The sequence below is a fragment of the Taurulus bubalis genome (assembly GCF_910589615.1).
Source record: "Taurulus bubalis genome assembly, chromosome: 3".
NCBI classification, from domain to species: Eukaryota; Metazoa; Chordata; class Actinopteri; order Perciformes; family Cottidae; genus Taurulus; species Taurulus bubalis.
In genome coordinates this window covers 15,301,459-15,321,865 of record NC_136591.1, presented here as the reverse complement: position 1 = coordinate 15,321,865, position 20,407 = coordinate 15,301,459, and the positions used below count along the sequence as shown (strand labels likewise).

Below are 20,407 nucleotides of genomic sequence, written 5' to 3'. Positions count from 1 at the left end.
CAACAAACCCTAAAAATAATAAATTTAATATAGTATCGACAGAAAACCAGAAAATTCTCCAATACTAGAGAATTTACTGATGTATTAGCTGCTTTGTTGATTCATTAAATGAATTGATCATCACAATTGTTTTATAGATTTATTTTGGTTAAATGATTGATTACTATTGACTGACAAATTGCTCTACTTCATCTTTATTTTCTTTATATTTTGTCCAGCTCTGATTTTATGGTGGTTTTATATCTTTTGTAGATCACTTATTATAAATGCAGTTGTATGTTACAAACCATGTTCAGTCTTCATTCTGCTACTAAATATACCTTGACCTTTAGCCTGAAGATTTGAGTTTGCGGTAATGTGGACAGGATGATCAATAAAAGATGATGTAACCGTCTAGAGAGGCGTTGGCAAATGTTCTCATGTAAATGATGTTGCACTGAAGGAAACAGGCCACCAATTGATAATATGTTGTCTCATAAAGGACAGGGAAGATTCTATTTATTCATTTAGACTGCACACTCGGGGAGAGTTGCAGTATGATTGCAACAGTCAATCTTAGATGTCATCTCACAGAGATCAGTTCTTGAGGATTAAATTAGAACTGAATAAAACTATTCATCAGGTTGCTTGATAACCCCCCAGGACCTCTCTGAACCCCAATCCAGAGTCCCTGATCTCTTTAAGAGCATATAATCAGACCCACATGTCCAGACCTCCAGCAAGATGTGAACAAGCATGAGAGATTTAGAAGATATGAACTCCATGTTAGAGAAAATATTAGAGGAGGATTTTGGGCCGCTGCACAGGAATCTGTGTTGTTGGTCTCTGGATGATGATTTCTAATGATTTTGGGGACCTTGAACTTTCAGGGTCCCCAAAATCAGTAGATCAGATTCAACTTTAGGATTTGGTCTGCTAAAAACCAACCGAACTGTCTAACATGTCATCCAAACTCATCTAAAAGGTAAAATGTGGGAAGGAAAGTGTGACATGAAGTATGTATGAAGAGTTGTTCACAAGTTGTTGAAGATGTGCTGATGGTGCACAAAGAGACGTCTTGGTGTTATAAGAATAAAACAAATCACACTCATCCTCCCCAATGGAATACCTTCTTTTATGTAATATTCCCATTGGCTTCCTTCAAACGTTGCCAACCTGCTGGTGAGGCTCTGAAGTAGGGCTGAAAATAACGATTATTTTAATAATCGATTAATTCGTTGATTATTTTTTCGATGAATCGAAAAAAAAAAAAAAAAAAAGCATTAATTTCCAACCCTTTGTTCAAAAACAGAAGTGACAGTGCAAATTCACAGTGCAAAACATGTTCAGAAAGCACAAACAGGTTGCTCCTTGAACATCCCTGAGCTGTTAATTAAAAAAATTAAATTAAAATGGACTAACACTAAAAACATACACATGTATGCTTTACATCTGCCAAATGTGAGCCCTTTTTTTTACTGTAATTGATCTCCTTGGAGCAGAGGCTGCTTTAGCATGCCCTGCTTTATCAATATGTATGAAACACTGGGACAGAGGGAAGCTGTACTGCTCCTCTCACGTCTGTTTGGACCTCAACCTTCAGGCGCCAGCTCCACTTCATCTCAGCTCTGCATCAAGCTGCGCTACATATAGAGCGTCCTCTTTCTTAAACTATTTCATTCTGGGCCTCTTACGACCACGAAATGACGTTGTTGGCTAAGCCCAACTACGTGATTTGATTCAGTCTACTTTGAGTAAAAAAACAAGCTGCAGCCAGATCCGCCGGTGTGCCGGTTTAACGTTAACGAGTGACAGCGTGAACTGAACCAGACCGGGGGGTGACGGCATGTTTCATCACGTTGCGTTTTTTTACAAGCAAGACTGAACTGTAACGGAACATAACGTAACTTTAACGACAATACACAACCCAAACACGTTAGCTAACGTGATAGCAAGCTGACTAGCTTCCATTAAAAACAAGTTTGAGGGAAATGAAGCCGCTGTAGACATCTTAATGCTGATTGGCCAAGACTCGACACGTCACATCCAAGATGTTCTATTTTTGCTAAGATCACGATCTACACGTTTCTCAGTCTCTCACTCCAATCTCAGACACGCTGGCAGGCCAGTTGCTCTGCTCCACTCTTTTTTTTTTCTCCGCGACTTTATGACTGCCGTAATAATCGCGCGACACAACGAATCGATAATGAAATTCGTTGCCAATACTTTTGCTAATCGATTTTTAACGATTTTATCGATTCGTTGTTGCAGCCCTACTCTGAAGCCTATTTTACTGGCGAAGTACTGCTAGTGATCACCATTTTTGGCGAAGCCACAATAGGTGGGACAAGGGGCCATGGTCGTATTAGTCGTATGGATGCCAACTGCCACAGTACTTAACGAAAGAAGAAGAGGCAAGGCTGAAACGATGTGCGCTTGGCTGCTGCAGGATGTCACCGCTATGCAGATGCCTGGTATCATGTTCAAGTTTATAGCAAAACTAAATGTCACCTCTGATTTTATTTTGTAATGTCCGTTGAGCGACTGTTACAAAAGATAAATTGATAAAAGTACTATTTACATGTCTGAGGGTTTTAATAAGGATGGCAAATTGATTTTAAATGCTTTAGTAACAGAAAGTAGTAAATACTTTGCAGCCAAGTCAAATTGCCTACAGGATATTCAACCTTTGTTTCTTTATACTTGATTTATTTCATTGCAAGGCTTGTGTAAAGGCAATAAAGTTTGTTGTTATAGTGGACATTGGTTTATGGTGTTCTGCTCTTTTCTTGCTTCTTCACTATATTTCGTAGTGTTCCGGAGCACAGTTCATGCTCGCGTCTGAACAAAGCTTTACGCTGTTCCCATAGCACTGCCCAGGGTGGGTTTTTGATCACATGCTGGCAATCCAGAAGCAGAAGAGGCGTGGAACACAGCGGCTTAACAGCAGAACATTTCTGTTCCCCGTTCGTACCTTTTCTACAAAACAAAGAGGCAGAACAACGAGCTGTGTGAAAGGCTCTTCCCATATAGGAAATGTTCCTGAAGATTTGAGGGGTGTCAACGGGGCTTAAGAACAGTAAAATAGTGCGCTGAAATAAAAAATTGCAGCCTGTAAGAGCAGACCGTTAAGACTTAAGTTAAAAAGTAAACCGGCAGATTTAATCTAACAAACTCATTGGTGTCATGTGCTGGTGTCCAGATGGAGGTTTAGTGGAGACGCTTTGTCAGTTCATTGCTCGACAATAGTCTTATGGGGAAGAACCAGATGTACACCGGGACGAGCAGATCCAGCATTGCTTAACATCTCATTGTCAATTCGGAACCAAAACAAACAGTTTCACCACAGCTGTGTCTCCAGCAGTTGTCGAAGGGCACGGGGGTCAGTTTCATTTAAATTAATTAAATGCACCGTGTCCATGCAATACAAATGTAAGACTTTGAGAGACGTGTGCATTGTGGACTGCTGCTATCTCGAGAACAATCAGGCTCTGTAATCAGACGGGGGAACAGAAAGCAGCAGTCGAAGAGAGTTAACGCGATCGTCTGAGGAATCTTTCTACCCGTCGACTTTGCATCTTTCATGCCAGGAGATCACTGCTGTGCTGCTTCAGTATTTTGATCAGCTGTCAATCAAACAGCTGCAGGCAGGACTGGGGTAGCTTTCATCTTCTCTCTGAGTTTTTTTTTGTTGTGGCACACTTGTCCCCTTAAATAGACCTTTCTATTGACGGACATTGTGGTTTGACAAACTCTGGTAATAAGTCCAAATATCTGCAATGAGAGATGCTTTTCCTGGCTCACTGAGGAGAAGGTGGTACCTCTACAGTGACAGCGCCTGTAATTGTATGGGATGTAAGGTTGTTACCTTTTTTAATTGGAAAAATGGTTTCATTTATAACAAAAGAGGGTCTGCTTGTACGAGAAAATATTTACACACCACCTCATCTGTTACACAAAGGACACCCAGAGCTGATGGGGCTTCAAATGGACACTTAAATATTCAAAGGATTAGAATAAAATAGTCAAAGATATCTCAATAAACTGCATGAAAAACTGTTTTTCTCAAGTTGATCTCAAGTTGCAGAAGTTTTTTCAAATAATTCATACTGTAACTGGTCACATATCTCTGAAAAGAAAACGTGTATTGGCTCCAAATAGGAACGAAAATTAAATATATTGGGTGAGGTTAATTAGCAAATGTCATGTGATTCATTCGTTTTAAGTGAATTCGATGAGCAACCTGAGTCTGGGCAATAAAATATACATGGACATTTTTTTCTCTCTTTTTTATTATTCATTACATTTTTCATTTGTGTGGACAGTGTGTCTCCTACTGCTCCTTGTGTTTTTTTTGTGTTATATGAAAGGTGTCAGTCATTTCACACATTGTTCGTATAGAATATTGATCAGTACAGCTTCAAGGTTCAGTTTAAGTTTTTAATTGACAACACTAATAATAATGTATTGTATTTGTATAGTGCTTTAAAAGGGTACTCAAGGCACTTTACATGGTAAAGACAAACAATAGAAGCAACAACAATAAGAAACAAAGGGAGGGCAATGCCCATGAAAATGTCTGTGAAAATCATGAAACACATCTTTCGCATTGTATATTATTGTCTAATTCATATTTAATAAACCCACTACTTAAGCTACCTTTTACTGCAGAGCTGTGGCTATTCATAATAGGACGCTCATACAATCTAGATATTTCCTCAGGCAATATTGGATACTTTCATACAGCGTGAATACATTCACAAAACAATCAATTATCTGCTGCGTTATTCAATCTGAAGCCGGCTCCTCTCTGTCAGGTGTCGCAGTGAGGAGCGTGTTGAAGGTTCGTCAAGATGTTATGCCTCGGAAGGTCAAACAATAGTCAACTACGATTTGTAAAACACAATCTGGTGATTTGAAGAGTGGCAGACTTTTTTTTCTAGAGATGTAATTCCGCCCCCTGAATGTTTTCCAGTTCTCTTCCACCCACACACAGCCGGCATTGTTGTGCTGTAACGTTTCAAATTAAGACGGACAGCTGGCATCAGTGTGCAGAAAGGACGCTTTCAATTTGGCATGTTTTTTTACAAATGCAAACATTGGGACAATATCTGGATTAAGAAGGAATAAAATAAAAAAATGCAGAGACACATTTTTTTAACTGCTCTCACATTCCTGACCCTGACGCCTGACTTTGGATGATACTGGGAAAAAAGAGGAAAAGTGGGGCAGTGGAAAGTGATGAAGGCTCACTGTTGACACTTTTGTCCTCACCTACCTTCCACACACGCCAAAGTGGGAAAACCATTCCTCTATGTAGCCAACTTTGTGCACAAGGATGCTGTCATGTTGAAACAGGAAATGACCAAATATAGCAGAGCACACACAGAATATCCTTATATGCTGTAGCATTCAAATTTAAACTAAGGGGCCTCAACCGAACCATGAAAAAGAGGCCAAACCAAAGTACACAGAGCTCTGTGGACATTTCTGTCCTCTCCCTTTTGACCTTCCAATGAGCCGTGTGCAGATACAATACAAAGTCATATCTAGGGGTGAGAATGAGATGTTTTGTAGATTGAACCAAAGCAAAAAGAGGATGTTGCTGATGGAACATAAAAGACACGAGTGGAGGTTCTGCTGACTTCTGCAATCTGTGAGTCGCAGTGTGCGTCTTCTCTCACCGCCGTAACTGTTTTGACAGCAGATGTCTGTACTATCAGACAGGAAACACATCTGCTGGCTGTTTGCGGCTGATAAACACTGACAGAAATATTGCGGCAGTCGAATTTATGTAAACAGAGCCGTTTAAAATCTTGTTCCAGGTTGTGTCTGAACACTGGGAGTCCTCAGGCAGGCCTGTAGCTTCCATTGAGGTCAGCTGCTCTGTATTCTTTATATGTTTATATTCTATTGTTAAACAATGCTAATGTTTTATCTCTGGCAGGGTGGAGATTTAAAAACCACATCTCACCATTATCTTGCTAAATAAAAAAGCAGAGCTTTACTTTATGGGTCTGTAGTTCCCTAATCATTTCTAGAAGGTTTTCTGGTAATAACGATTTCATCTGGTACTTACTGTATAGGAAAATAGGGAAAGGACTTTAGTTAGTTGGGTTGAGTTTATAATAAGATTTTCAGAGGAATTTCTTTTTCATTTAATTAATATTTGCAGAAAATATAATTGAGCGTGGGTGTGGGGGCACTTTGAACATGATAGTTTGAGGTTCATTTATTGTCATTGTATAACACAGGGTTGTTCAATGAAATGCAGTTGTAGTCTCTTTATGCTACAGAGGAAAAGTCAAAAACAACCGTCTGACAGATCATCAGTCTTGGATCTACTGTTGCGTCCTGTGTCATCCATCCCACTTTCTTAAGACATCCACCAGGGTGCAGGCTGGGTAGCGGAACTACTCCAGCTCCAAGCTGCCCATCTGTTGTAGTCTTTCCTTTCTTCCTCTGTGGTGCTTGGTCCGGCTGGCTACTTGGAAGATGCTTTGGGACCAAAGGCCAATACACATAAAACCAATCCCCGGCTTCCTTTTTTCCCATGTTGATGATGTCACAGGCCACACATGGCTCCGGTAACAAAGTGAAGTTCATGGGAGCTACAGCTGGCCACGTCTCGTCACCAGTCACCCCAATCCAGCCTGGCAACAACCTGGGTCCCATGTGATGTGTAAAGGCTTCGGCTGACAAAAGAAGCCACTGAGGAAAACAATATGTTTGCCAATCTTGAGGCGAGCGCTCGGATCTAAACGTCTACAAAGATATCAGCACGAAGTTTCAATTAAAAATGTATTGCTCTGAGGTGAAACCTGAAACCGTGGCACACAGCGGTGGGTAGGAGGGCTTTGGCGAGAATACAGATAGCAGCTTATTGCTGACTTCGCCCAATGCACACAAAAAGCAGAAAGGCAGGGGAGCGTACCAATGCCAGATGTAGACAAAGGAGGAGGGAGGAAAAAGCAGAGAACAGACTGTGGAGCAGCCTCTCTCCGTCAGCAGGACAAAGAGATGAGCAGCATCCACGACGAGCAAACATGTCATTTGGTTCTGTCTACATGTTGATAAGCCCGCTTTTGTTTTCACGACAGCATGTTTGGACATCAGGAAGATAAAAAAAACTAAAAACAAGTGTCAGCCTTTCTTCGCAGTTTGAGTGCAGTTTTGACAAGGGAAAAAATCATGAAACAGAACAAAAGTATATATTTGGACCAAAAAAACATTCATCACCCTTAAAATATCTTCAAAATGTTGTTTTTGTTCAGTCCTCCTGGAACAAAGCTACAGCTCATGAACATGTTGGTCAGGTGCAAGAGGAGCAGGAAGTGTGGGAGGCTGTCCAGAAACACCCCAGCACCGTGGAGACGTAGGACGCCCCTCTCCTCCCTCAGCACCGCTGTGCCTCTGTGACAGCAGCATGCTGAGACAGCTCTGTTTCTGTCTTTGTTCACAGACACAAAAGGCAGGAGCGTTTTAACTTCTGCTGATTTTGTGGAGCAGTACTGTCTGAATGCCAAAAGCAAAAAAAGGCGTTTGATCTTCTTCTTTCATTAACTGTTATAAACGTCACAGCAAAGAAAAGCAATCTCCAGACCGACGTTACAGTGATCCGTTTCAGCGAGGCCGGACCACTGCGCTGACAGGCCGGGCGTGTGGATGATGTATTGTCTACTGTTTAACTGCTAATCGTTGCAAAAGAAAAAGAAAAACGGGAGCAAATGGAACTTTTAGATCCCCGATCGCGTCTTTTCTGCAGCCAATGATAACTGCACTTAATCACTGATGATCCAAATCCGCAGATACAGATAGCTTTTGTTGTTTTCTTTGATTATAGCAGCTGGTTATAGCCACAGTCCCCAAAATCATTTCAACCATAAAAAATGCTAAATGTTATCCTTTCACTTTGTTTTTTTTTCTCTCATAAAAACACACAAATTAAATGATTAGGGAATAAAAGATTGCATTTTTATGGATCAAAACAAATTGTGTCTTTAGTAGTTTTAATGATGCATTATAAGCTGCTTGGAGCTACGGTAAAAAGATCAAAATTCATCTCAAATATCTATTTTATATTCATGTGAAAACATCCCTTCAAAACAACAGTATTTATTCAAGTTTCTCAAACACACTATATTTTACACGAGCACATTTTAACACATCTTGATACTGTTATATTTTACCTTCGCCATATCCTCATTTTCACTGAACGCATCATAATGTCACTGAACAGTTAGCCGTTAGCGTTACTAGCTTTCCTCCTGTCAGTTTCAACACAGGTTAGTTGTTCACATTGGAACCCTATCAGAGCTCGGCATGTTTGTACTGAATGGGAGGAGAACCCCGGATACACTGGTGGATTGCTCTGCCCATCTGGCCTGGAATGTCTTAGGATATGCAGTAAGGGGCATGCACACATGAATAGGGATTTGACCTGGTTTAGGCTGCTGCCACCAAGACCTGGACCTGGACCAGCAGCAGAACTCGCTGGATTGACTGATGGATAGTTGTCCTTCATCATCAGTGCATGAGGCAGTGATATCCCCAAGGGAAACATTGAGGTGGGATCTGTAAAACGCCTTCACGCTAAACAACCAAAGCATTTTGCTCTTACATAACCCAGAAAAGGCAACTCTACATTCCACATCCACGACGGGTGAAGGCTACATAGCATAATGATGAGTCACGTGGACATGTTTCCAAGTTATACTAGTAATTCCACACTTATTTTGGTCATGAAAAAGGAGAAAGGAGAAGTGACGACTGAATGGAAATATGAAACACACATACAGCGCAAAAGAACAAATGTCTGCTGGAACAGATATGGCTGGAAGCATTTCCCATCGGACAACTTCTTTCACAATCGATATCTATGAAAGAACTAATAAACTGTGAAAAAGAGACAACCATCGGGTTACATTATCAGAGAGCACACAGAAACTACTTTGATGCTTTGCTCTTTAAGGCTCAGGGTCTTGCTCATGCTTCAAGTGGAGAAATTACAAGCCACATCGGAAAAATTCAGAGATGCAGTTATGTGAAATTGATCAATAATATGTGTTCAACAATCCAGAGATGAACTTGCCTTACAGAACCTTTCTGATTGGCTGAGTGTGCACACAGCCATGTGTCTGATCAACCTACGGCTGGATACAGGCCGGGCAATACAGTCAGAATCATGCTCATTGATTGGTAAATGGATCAACGTCAACACAGCTTTGAGCTTCGTTCTTAGATTTTTGCTGGACTTCAATGGGCCGCTTTCTAAAAGCATATCAGGTGAATCCTAGTGGGTATCATCAGTGTGACTGTGTAATGTGCATGCAAGAGCTCCTTTTCATAAATGCTATTGTATTTATAGCACACACACACACACACACACACACACACACACACACACACACACACACACACACAGGTGTGGATCCATGTGTGTGCACTCCCTAATCTCCGGAGTGAATGTCATCGCCATATCCAGTGCGCTCGCGAGGTGAAAGATAATCTAATCACCAGGGAGACGGGAAGCAGAGGTGCGGGGTGGGCGGGAACACGTCGCAGAGCTCCGAGCACACAGAGAGATGAAAAACGAGGCAGAGGAGGACAGAGGCCGCGGCGAGTCTTTGAACTCACCCGACAAATAATTGAAGGACAAGAGACGGAGTATAAAGCTACAACAACAAATGGTGATAGATGGAGCCTCTGACACCGAGCCGCTTCCTCTGTGGATGAAAAAAAAGATGAGCAGAAGGCGAAGGCGAGCAGATGTGCACTTAATGACTCTGTCACACCTTTTTGATGATTTCCTTTCTGGACGTGCAATTAGTAAGATCAACCCCACGCTGGTGCGTCGGGGTCGAGTCTCCCACCTCGTTTATCTGTCAAAGAATCCATGAGCCATTCCAGTCACGCGGCCGATGACCTCCACGGCCGCCTGCGCTCACATTCTGGGCCGTGTGGGATGGAACAATGGGAGACGACGAGATGTCCTGTTTACGCTACAGAACTGTTCAACCAAAAGGTCAACTGTATCTGTCTCAGTCACACATTATGAGCGCTGACACACACACACACACACACACATGCAGGAGAAGAACCTCCGGCTCTTCATGAGTGTCAGTGACCTCTCAGTATAAAACTTCCTTTTCTTCTCCCTGTGATTTGAATTAGATGTACTTCCTCCCGAGTCCCCTTGGCCCTTTTGCACATCGCCGGACCACTGGACCACCGGACCACCGGACCACCGGTGAGCACGAGCATTTAACCGGCAGCTGCTACTATTGTCTAATGATGGAGGAGGACTTTGAAGACTTTCTATTGAAACGAAAACGGCGACAAAACGTGCAATAATCACATTGCATAAATGACAGCGATAGAAACACATTAGCTCATATTGGCCTATAAAGGAGTGAAGGAGTGAATAGACGGCAGCATACGTCGAGACACCAAATAAATGACCTGCTTTGTTGAGACTTTCTGTCTATCAATCTCCTCCGCTGGGTTTCAGCACCCAGGACAGCGCTCTCTCTCACTCACACACACACACACACACACACACACACACACACACACACACACACACACACACACACACACACACACACTCTACACACTCTACACACTATTCGCCTGAGAATAACTCATAATAATTCAAGTGCACGATGTGAGATTACCATTCCTTATTTCATGGGCTATTTGGGATTTTTGGGGTAATGCATTAAAAAAAACAACGATGCATCCGAATACTGATTTGTACGTTGATTACCTCAGCAACGGTTAAAGCTTCCAAGCATTTGGATCATTGACCTGGGGCCTGGGTGATTATCGGCCGGTCTATCTGTTGTAGTCTCACTCAATGCCCCACCCACAGCACTACCTGGCGGGTACTAGAGGAGAGGAGCTGTGTGTGGAATGTAAGGCAGCAGATACGCTGAGGTCGTGATTAGACATCACAGTCCTCCAAGATGGAGTGACGCTCTGTTCTTAGTAACAGCAGTCACAGGATATGAGGAGGGAGAGATGTGGACCAGATTATCATCGTCTGGATAGATTCACTACAGTAAAGGTCAAACAATGCACAAGCTAAGACTGTTACTATTACTGCAAATGTATATTGGTTCCAAATATGGGAAACAATAATTGGTTGCAAATGACGTGAATGTCACAGCCGTACAATATGCATGTGAGCCTCATACATTTCTGTAATCCTTTTGTAAAACAGAAGATGACCCCCCTCTCTCCTGTACTGGAGCTAATCCTGCTGTGACGCCGACACCGAGCATCGATACCCCTCGTTAGCTGGCGATTAGCCCCAGGACTGGTATGCAGATGCGTGCGTGGGTCTCAATCATTCTGTGTGGTTATTTCTCTCAGCAGGGCTCCACTTTCCCTTCATCATGAGCATTAAGATACACAAGAGGCAGCCAGACGCCTACAGTGATCACCGTCAATTACATGGTGCCCGCCGAGGGGTGGGGCTGTCGGGGGATCATCAAAAGGCCGGATGTGCTGCCATAGTTACGCGCTTTCAGGTCTGCGCTCCGACCCATTGCTCCAGCCACTTCCCTGTCACCTGTACGGGCCAGTGTGTTGGGTTGGGTCCATTGGGAGTGGAGGGTTTGTTTTTCAAACTCCCTTCTGTCAGTACTCCTTCAAAGTGCTCCGCCCCCCCAAAATCCATGGACCAAGAGTAGCCTACCAACTGGGTATATGGTGGAATCTGGTCCAATGTATATATAAGAGAACATGAGCACACAAACACAGGAGTAAAAACTACAGCCCATCACTGCAAAACCCATCTGAAAACTAAAAAGCTAATTTGTCCAAGGATTGCAACAACGAATCGATAAAATCGCTAAAAATTGATTATCAAAAGAGTTGGCAATGAATTTCATCATCGATTCGTTGTGTCGCGCGATTATTACGCTACTCAATAAGTCGCGGAGAAAAAAAAAAGAGCAGAGCAACTGACCTGCCAGAGTGTCTGAGATTGGAGTGAAACACGGAGAAAAGCTGAGGTTGTGATCTTCGCAAAAATAAAACATCTTTGATGTGACGAGTCTTGGCCAATCAGCGTTAAGGTGTCTACAGCGGCTTTATTTCCCTCAAACTTGTTTTTAATGGAAGCTAGTCAGCTTGCTATCACATTAGCTAACGTGTTTGGGTTGTGTATCCTGCAAACACACGTTTGTTGTTCAGAATACACACTTCCCCTGTAACGAACAGAAACACATGGCCATATATCATGCAGGAGGCGACCTGGCCTTCTCTGCCTCTGACGGGCTTCTTACGAGAGATGCAGGGATTGCAGTTATATCTGCGGGCAGGTCGGGTCATAAAAAATATGACTAATAGCAGATGGGATGCGGGTGGATGAAATAATACATCATTAATGGAGGAAAATATTCATTACATTCTGTAAAGGGGAACACAGCAGAAAGCAGAGCGGAGAGACGCTGAGCACATGGAGGCACTAAAAGTTGAGTTCTCTTTCCTCAAGTTCATAAATGCAGCTGAAACGTCCCGCACTGCCCTCGCCGACCGTGAGGAGGTAATCGCCCAATTTGACCAAAAAGGTATTGGATTAGAATCCCAGACTCCACCTCTGTTCGTGTAGAGGTCCAGACACAGCAAACGGATCCAGGCCTCACGTCGCCCCTGTCTTGAAAGTGGCTCTTGAACACACCACAAAGACTACGCTGACGGCCACCTGGTGCGTGTGAGGACCATGATGCCGCATCACTCCCAGGCTTGCACTGCACTTCTATGCGGAGGTTTTTTGTTTTTTTGTGAATGCCCCGTTGTTCATCTTTTTGGAATATGCTGTGCTAAATTAAAACCGTCGGTTCTTTTTACTGCTGGTGCAACACTAGCGAGGAACTTAATGTGCTTGTCCTCTCACCTGTGCGCGCTTGTAGAGTACAGTGTCCGTGCGTGGGTGGGTGCGTGCGTGTGTGCCAGTGAGGAGGCTGTGGATGAGGAGACGGTTGGTGGGCTGAAAATAAGGCGGCAAAAAGCCTCCAAAGGCATAATAACAACCCCCAGACATAATTTGTTTGTCCATAAACTCAGACAGTGACTAACCAAAGGGGGCTGTTCACAAGCATTCCCTCGTGCCTATTCTTCAGAGCGCCCCGAGATAAGACAATTGCTCCAACTTTTGGAATGCTACAGCTGGTAATGCATGTCATGTGATGAGGAACAACCAATCAGAACGGGCAGATATCAGTTATTTCCTCCATAAATAATTGCTTCAGGTAAATAAATGAATACAAGGAGAAGTTCATCATTTTAGTGCAGGTCTGCCTGGAGCTTTACTATCCGCCCCACAGGATGTTTTATCTGCTTCACCCCGCCGTACAAGGTCGCCAGGACACCCTGTTGAAAGGTCAGCCAGTCACAGACAAATCAAGCAATAAAGCTGCTGTGAGAGATTTATGGTGCTGGAAATCCATTTATCTCTGTTAAGTTCAGTCAGTGAGGCTTACTGCTAAAATCATCGCCATCCCCATCATCAGCATCATCATCAGCATCATCATCATCATCGCAGTGCGCAAGTTAGTAACAGCAGGCGTGACAGTAGTGTAAACCTCCCAAGCCTCTTGGATAAATCGATGAAAGCGGCGCGACTGACGTTTTTATTTCATCATGGGATCGGCCCCTAAAAATGTTGTGATGATCAAATATGTGAGCTCCCAAGGCCGTAGACGCTCTGATCCACGGTGTACTTACATTGTTGTATTATGTAAGCACATATGTGGATGGACCCTTTTGATTCATTTTGCCCCCATGGCATTCCCACAACTGCATGTTGGGTCCAGTCCCCGGTGAGGCCCCAGCATACGGAAACATGACTGTGTTGCCAGCTTTGTACAACACTTTCATAAGCCCTGCTGGCTCTTGGGGCCACGCTTCCTGTTACCAGCCAGATATATGGATGCAATCACAAACAGTTAAACCGACTGGCCGGAGGCGAGGCCGTTGGGTAGCTTTTCATGTCAAGGACACGAAGATCGGGAAAGAAAAAGGTTGATGAGACGTCTGACCTGAGTCGAGGTTCCGGCCTCCCTCTTGCTCCGGCCTTGAGAGAGCCACCGGGCCGTCACCGCCCGGCCCCCACGCAGCCCTGCAGGACACAAAGCAGGACGAAGGGGAATTAGTCACTGGAACATCGCATGAGAGGCAGGTCAACGCAGACAGGTGAGACAGAGCGGAGAATATTATATATTCACATGTTATTCATATATAATAATAATACCATGTGCACAAGCCCCAGTTTCCATATAAAAAGACATAAACATGGCATTAGATGGGAGCTGTTACGATGTTTTTCCCTGCAATCCTCAGGTATAAACTCCATTGCTTAATGAACACGATTAGCTGATCAATCGCATCGGGTTTCCACACAATGAAAGCTTTGAGAGAGAAAAGATCATTTTTAAATGAGGCCAGATGCTGCCTCACACATAAAGAATGTTCCCAGTCTCTTCACAGGGAAGCACACCAGACGCATATAATCATGTGTCCATTTTTGTACTCAGAAGACAGAAATAGCATCTTATTACAGACGGAGGAATATAGAAAGTCCTCAGGTTACCAATGCCTTTGGGACTTTACACACGCGCATCTTGTCACCGCGTAGCATCACTAACGTGCAACATGCGGAGTTTGATGGCCGATGAATACGCGACAGTCATTGCACCGTTTGTCTCCTGCTTGATTTGAGTCAATGCGCCAATGCAGGTCTGCAGAATAATGGCTCCCATTTTCACTGAGCAAGGATCTCAACAGGATGACTAGATTAGCTCGGATGAGTCATGAGCCCACTTCAAATTGACAAAAACACTTCTACAGACGGCGGATTTAAAAGAGAGTGATTCATATGTGTCGGCCTGGGTATGCACAAAATTCTGTCATAGATAGTGTTGGAACATCATCTTACTTCAGCAGGATAGTAATGACCAGAACGGAGGAGTTTTTAGAACTTTCAGCTCAACTTTGGGAAATGTTGAGCTGATATCCTCCTGAAGATGGAACAAGATGCAATACCAGTGTAATGGACTTATAAAGACTGCGCTCTATCAAGTCTTTGAATCGAACACACACACACACACACACACACACACACACACACACACACACACACACACACACAGTTGGCCAAGGACAGAAGAGGACAGGAAGGTTTTGTAACGATCTTTCTTTCCATGTTCACCAAATGAATAACAGAGAGGGCTTTTAAACCAGGAGCCAACAGAAAACGTCGGGGAAATGAGCAGAATATTTACTTTCCAAAAGCCACTAAAGACAATCAATAATCTGCTAGAGACTCCGTACACGGCTATTAACCCGGCGAGGACCGTGGCAGTAGCATGAGTCTTAATTGTCCCTCTCCGGAACAATGTTTCCTCCCATCTCCTACTTCTGTCTGCCACATAGGAGCCAATCAAGCCGCCCACAGCCGGTGATGAGGAGCCAGACCCAGAAACATGGACCTGATGCTCAGTCTGTGTGACACTAATGGTCACAATGACCCCAGCTCCACCCATCATCATCGACGGATTCCCTGTACCCTTCTCCCCCCAAGTCAAGAGCCTCGGCGTCATTCTGGACAGCACCCTTTCATTTGCACCCCATATTCAAAACATCACCAGGACTGCATTTTTCCACCTCTGCAACATCTCCAGATTCCGCCCATCGCTGACCCAGTCCAGCACCGAAATCCTGGTCCACTCATTTGTCACATCCCGCATCGACTACTGCAATGCCCTCCTCACCGGACTCCCCACCAAACTCATCAACAGACTGCAAATCATTCAGAACTCAGCCGCCCGGATCATCACCTGTACCAAATCATCGGACCACACCACCCATGTACTCATCCAACTTCACTGGCTCCCTGTACAATACCGCATCGACTACAAAAACCTTCTCCTCACCTATAAAGCTCTCCACAGTCTAGCCCCCACTTACCTTTACGACCTCCTTCAGGAATACACTCCCTCCCGCACTGGGTGCTCGACCTTCAGCTGCTCAGCACCCAGGCTCTGGAACTCCCTCCATCACATTATTCAAATCTCAACTCAAAACTCATCTGTTCAAACTGGCATACACACTATAGCTGGTCCCTGTGCACCTCACTTGTTTTTATGTTGATGCTCTGTTTTACTGTTGTTTATATCTTTTATGCTTATCTTTTACCCTATATTATTTTATTGTAATTGTAAGGTGACCTTGGGTGCCTTGAAAGGCGCCTCCAAATTTAATGTATTATTATTATGATTATTAATGACAGACCTGTTAGATATCTGAGAGGAGCAAAGAATGTGTGTATCAGAGATCAGTTGTTGTTTTATATTATCCTTAAATATTGTACATGATCCATTTAAACTTGGGTAAAATAGTCAATATTGTAAAGCTTAAAATAAAATCATTAATCAAACATTTGAATATGCGTTTTAGTCCTTAAATATTCCATTATTTTTTGCACTGATAAGCATTGTAGTGTAGCAAGTCCAGGCATGTTGCCAACCTCAGAGTCTGGACTCTTAAGGTCCGCCCAAATAATTTCTCACATTTTCACACTGTGATTTTTACTTGGATGAGCAGGCTGAGGTGACAAAACACAGCAGACTACAGACAGGAAATGATTGGATTTTGATTTATTTGAGGCGATATGATCCATTAAAATATGCTCGGATGGGCCGTGATAGCGCTTCTAAGGATCAACTCGGGACATCTCTATTTATAACGCCTCTTCTGTAAAATAGTGGACGACCAGAGATGCACTGATTGCAATTTCCTTGTCCCACTACGACCTGCCTGGAACTATAATTGAGTGGTTATTTGCATAAAAACACAACTCAAATGATGGGAAACAAATTATTGTATTTATATTTAAATATTTGCTTTGAATACAATATATCTTCTAAAAATATTTTCTCATTAGTAGCTTTAATTATGTATTATAAGCTGCTCAGAGCTAGTGTTAGGAAGTTGAACAGCTCATAATTCCCTCTCTTATGACTATTTTATATTGCCGTGGATTTATTCGAGTTTCTCGCCCAAAACTACATTTTACAAGATTGCATTTTTCGTTTTTACGTAATGAACGCATCATATTCAAGTCGATGTAACCTTTAGCTCGTCCGCCGACAGCACAAAGGTGGACAGCTAAAGTTATCGACCACTGTGACGACTTCCACACTGACACGTTACCGTCAGCGTTTCAATCGGCTGCCGATCACTTATAAGGTCTTGCAAGATGCTGCTTTATGCTCATTGACTCAGAAATTGGTAGAATATGTCTGTATTTCACACAATTAAAGTGGCACTCACAGTCAATGGCGCCAATTCTGAGCGCACAAAACCAAACTCCCCGCTGAACAAGACGTCTCTCGCTCTCTCCATCTCTCTCTCTCTCTCTCTCTCTCTCTCACACTCACTCTTTAAGCTAGCATCCAGCTGGGCTAAGAGCCCACTGAGGAAGTCCATCACACTGCGTTATAATTTGTGCCCAGCAAAAGGCGCCTCACAAGTCACCACAGGCCTCCGCCATGTTCTTGTCACATATGCTCCTAAAAAGCAATCCACCAGGGCCCTAAAAGGCACCCGTCACTCTCTCTCTGTCGGCACTGTAATCCATTAAACTCTCTCATTGTCAAGTGTGCTTTGTGCATTGTGCAATCTGCATAGCTAAATACCACCTCCACAAAGGGAATAGAGTAAGCCATGGAATCTGCTGGGTAGGTGCTCAATATCAAAAAGAAGCAACCCGAGGTGAAATTGACTTTGTGATCAAATGCTGACAGCCTTGTTTCTTCAGGTTGGGGAAGATCAAATGCTTTCCCTCCGCGGCAAAGGTCACCATTTATCGCTGATAACACTGGAAGGAATCCATAAAATGTCAGCAGCACTTGGCCGGGCATTGCTACTGACGGGGGAGGGGGAGCTGTGACATTTGAGGATTTCAGTAAAGGGGTAGGAAAAATAATGAGTTGAGCAGCGTGGAATGGAAAAGGAGTGGATGCCTGTGGTTGCCTGAGATGCTGATCTTTTCTGCGTCCTCTGTAATGGTACGGCACGCGTTGTCTCTGGTGCGGCATGCCATGCTCGTAGATCCACTGAGTCCCCACATCAACCCCGCCGGTGCCCGTCCTCAGCCACGATGGGTCAGCATTACGCTCAGGTGACGGACTCAACAGGTGTGGGTCGTGCATGCAACTAGACGGCCGCGGCCATTTCAACGTTAGCCATTAGCAGCCGGTGGGCAGCACAGTCCTGCTTGGCTGACAGCCAACGCACCGAGGTTAGATTGAGTTACATTATGATGCAATTCAAGGCAAGCTCTATTCAGTAAGTGTATTAGGCAACGGTAAATTATAACATATTGTCAAATTTAGTTTGTGATGAGAAACTTGAATAAATGCAATGGTTTGAAACATAATTATATAGTAATTATTAAAGCATGAACTTTTTTTAGGTTTTATTGCACTGACTCAGATTGGTACAATTAGCTGAGACACCAATTCAGCTACAGATCGGAATCGGCAACGATAAGGAAAAAATGGTATGGGAGCATCTCCAACACAAACGTTTTACTTCTGATTCACAATAAAATAAATCCACTGGAAACAGCAACAGTCGCCTGATTTCACAATTTCTATAATCCAGGAACCAATGATAATTATTGTCATTCTGCAACGGACGGTTGCTCAAGCAAAAGCAGTTGTAGCCCATTTGATACAAAAGACAACCATAACAAAACAAAACAAAAACAGTAGTCCATTCCTGGAGACACTTTTATGAATTTGCATCAGCAGGAATATAACAGCAGCAACAAAAGCAATTGTCCATGATGAACCCTTGTCATCATGTGAGCTACATCTCTTCCCCGTGTTGTTCCTGCTGTATGGAAACATCACAAGCTTTCACATTTTAAGGCACTGAATATAGCTCAGAGAAGAAGAATGCATTCCTCTTCAGTCTAAATGGAAAATGATGGTGATTGCAGTGTTCACTTTGAGCTTGTATAAGAACTCTAATGGCAAGAACATGGTATTGATCTGAAAGTGGAAAATAAGGGAGTTTGCTCAGATACAGTGGCCTATAGTTCCTTCCAGTGCTGTAAGAACAGTACATGTTACCAGATAACGTGACTCTGTGGCGGTGTGGCCCAGAAAATCTAAACATCTGTATCCAGTAATAATTCACTGCCAAAATCTACAAATGACACATTGGTCTGGAGTCTCTGTGGTTACGGCATCCTCTCTGCAGAAAACATTAAGGCAGGCTAATAGCTTCAGCAGAGGCATTAGAGGTTGGAGTGGACGAGGCCCTCCATCACGCCCGCTCCCGCTGAATGATCGACTGTGGCTCATCGAGGCTTCAGCCGCTTAATAAACACTAGGCGGATGCGATGCCCGACCTCTGAGTCAACAAATCACCGCTGTTCTTTGCTCCACTTCTCCTTGCTACCATTCTGCAGACACTCTTGTGAAGCTTTTCAATTATAAAATCACTTTGCGTGACAGTGTGTGTGTGAGCGCGAGCGTGTCCGTCAGGTGATACCCGCAAGCCGCTCTACCGCGTTCTACGGGGAAGAATAAAGCGGCGGTGGACGGATGGACGGATGGAAGAGGATAAGGAAAGGCGAAAAGGGGATGAGGAGGACCGCTCCTCTAACCAGGAACCTAAACCTCGTTCCTCAGTTTAGCAGAGAGCTCATTGGATACACCGTCTTATCCGCCTGCTCCAACGCTGTCCGTGGGGCATTGGTTCACAGTCGGAGACACAGATAGAGCTCTCTTTGGTAAATGATCTTTTAAATGCTGCCTTTCATGTCTCGTTCCTCAGCGCTCCTCGCCGCCGTGTCTCCCATCACAGCTCTGTTAGCGCTGCTGGGTACTTTTACGTCAGCTTGTGTGGAGGCGGGGCCGGGGAGCCTGAGTGGCTTCACAGTTCCTCAGCGCTCTGACCTCTGCCAGAATTCGGAGGCAGAAGGACGACGGCAAGTCGGACAGAGGCAGAGTGAGGCAGCTCAGCAGGTCTTCCTAAACAGCTGCTCCCGGGTCCAAAGAAAATCAATTTATGTTTAAGAAGGTGCTGTACGACTATGTTCAGCTCTTCTACTAGTTGGTTCGCTCCATAAAGTGAAAGTCTCACAATGGAGAAGAGTTGAGAGGTGAAGCTCGGCCTCTCACAGCTGCTGAAAGAACAGCAACCCACATTGCTGGATAACAGAACATAGCATAAAAAGTCAGCACTGACAAATTGTACTTCATGATGTACTCCACATAGGAGTAATTAAAGTCAGGGTGCCACTCATTAGAGGGTTGTACTGTATTTGTAATTATTTAATTGGCACATTCATGGGATTAATATCCAAAATATGCACTTATGTTATGCTAAAAAAATCTGCCGATAT

General features: G+C 43.7%; 1 protein-coding gene across 1 annotated transcript in view; it reads right to left on the bottom strand.

Moving 5' to 3' along the window:
- The window catches only part of adam19a (ADAM metallopeptidase domain 19a), a gene marked incomplete at its 5' end in the record, with an annotated part of 160,068 nt that overhangs the window by 124,995 nt on the left and 14,666 nt on the right, over positions 1–20,407 (bottom strand). The window contains one exon of the mRNA XM_079214914.1: positions 14,028–14,107. Coding sequence (XP_079071040.1) covers positions 14,028–14,107 — 80 coding nt within the window. The remainder of the gene's footprint in view (positions 1–14,027; positions 14,108–20,407) is intronic.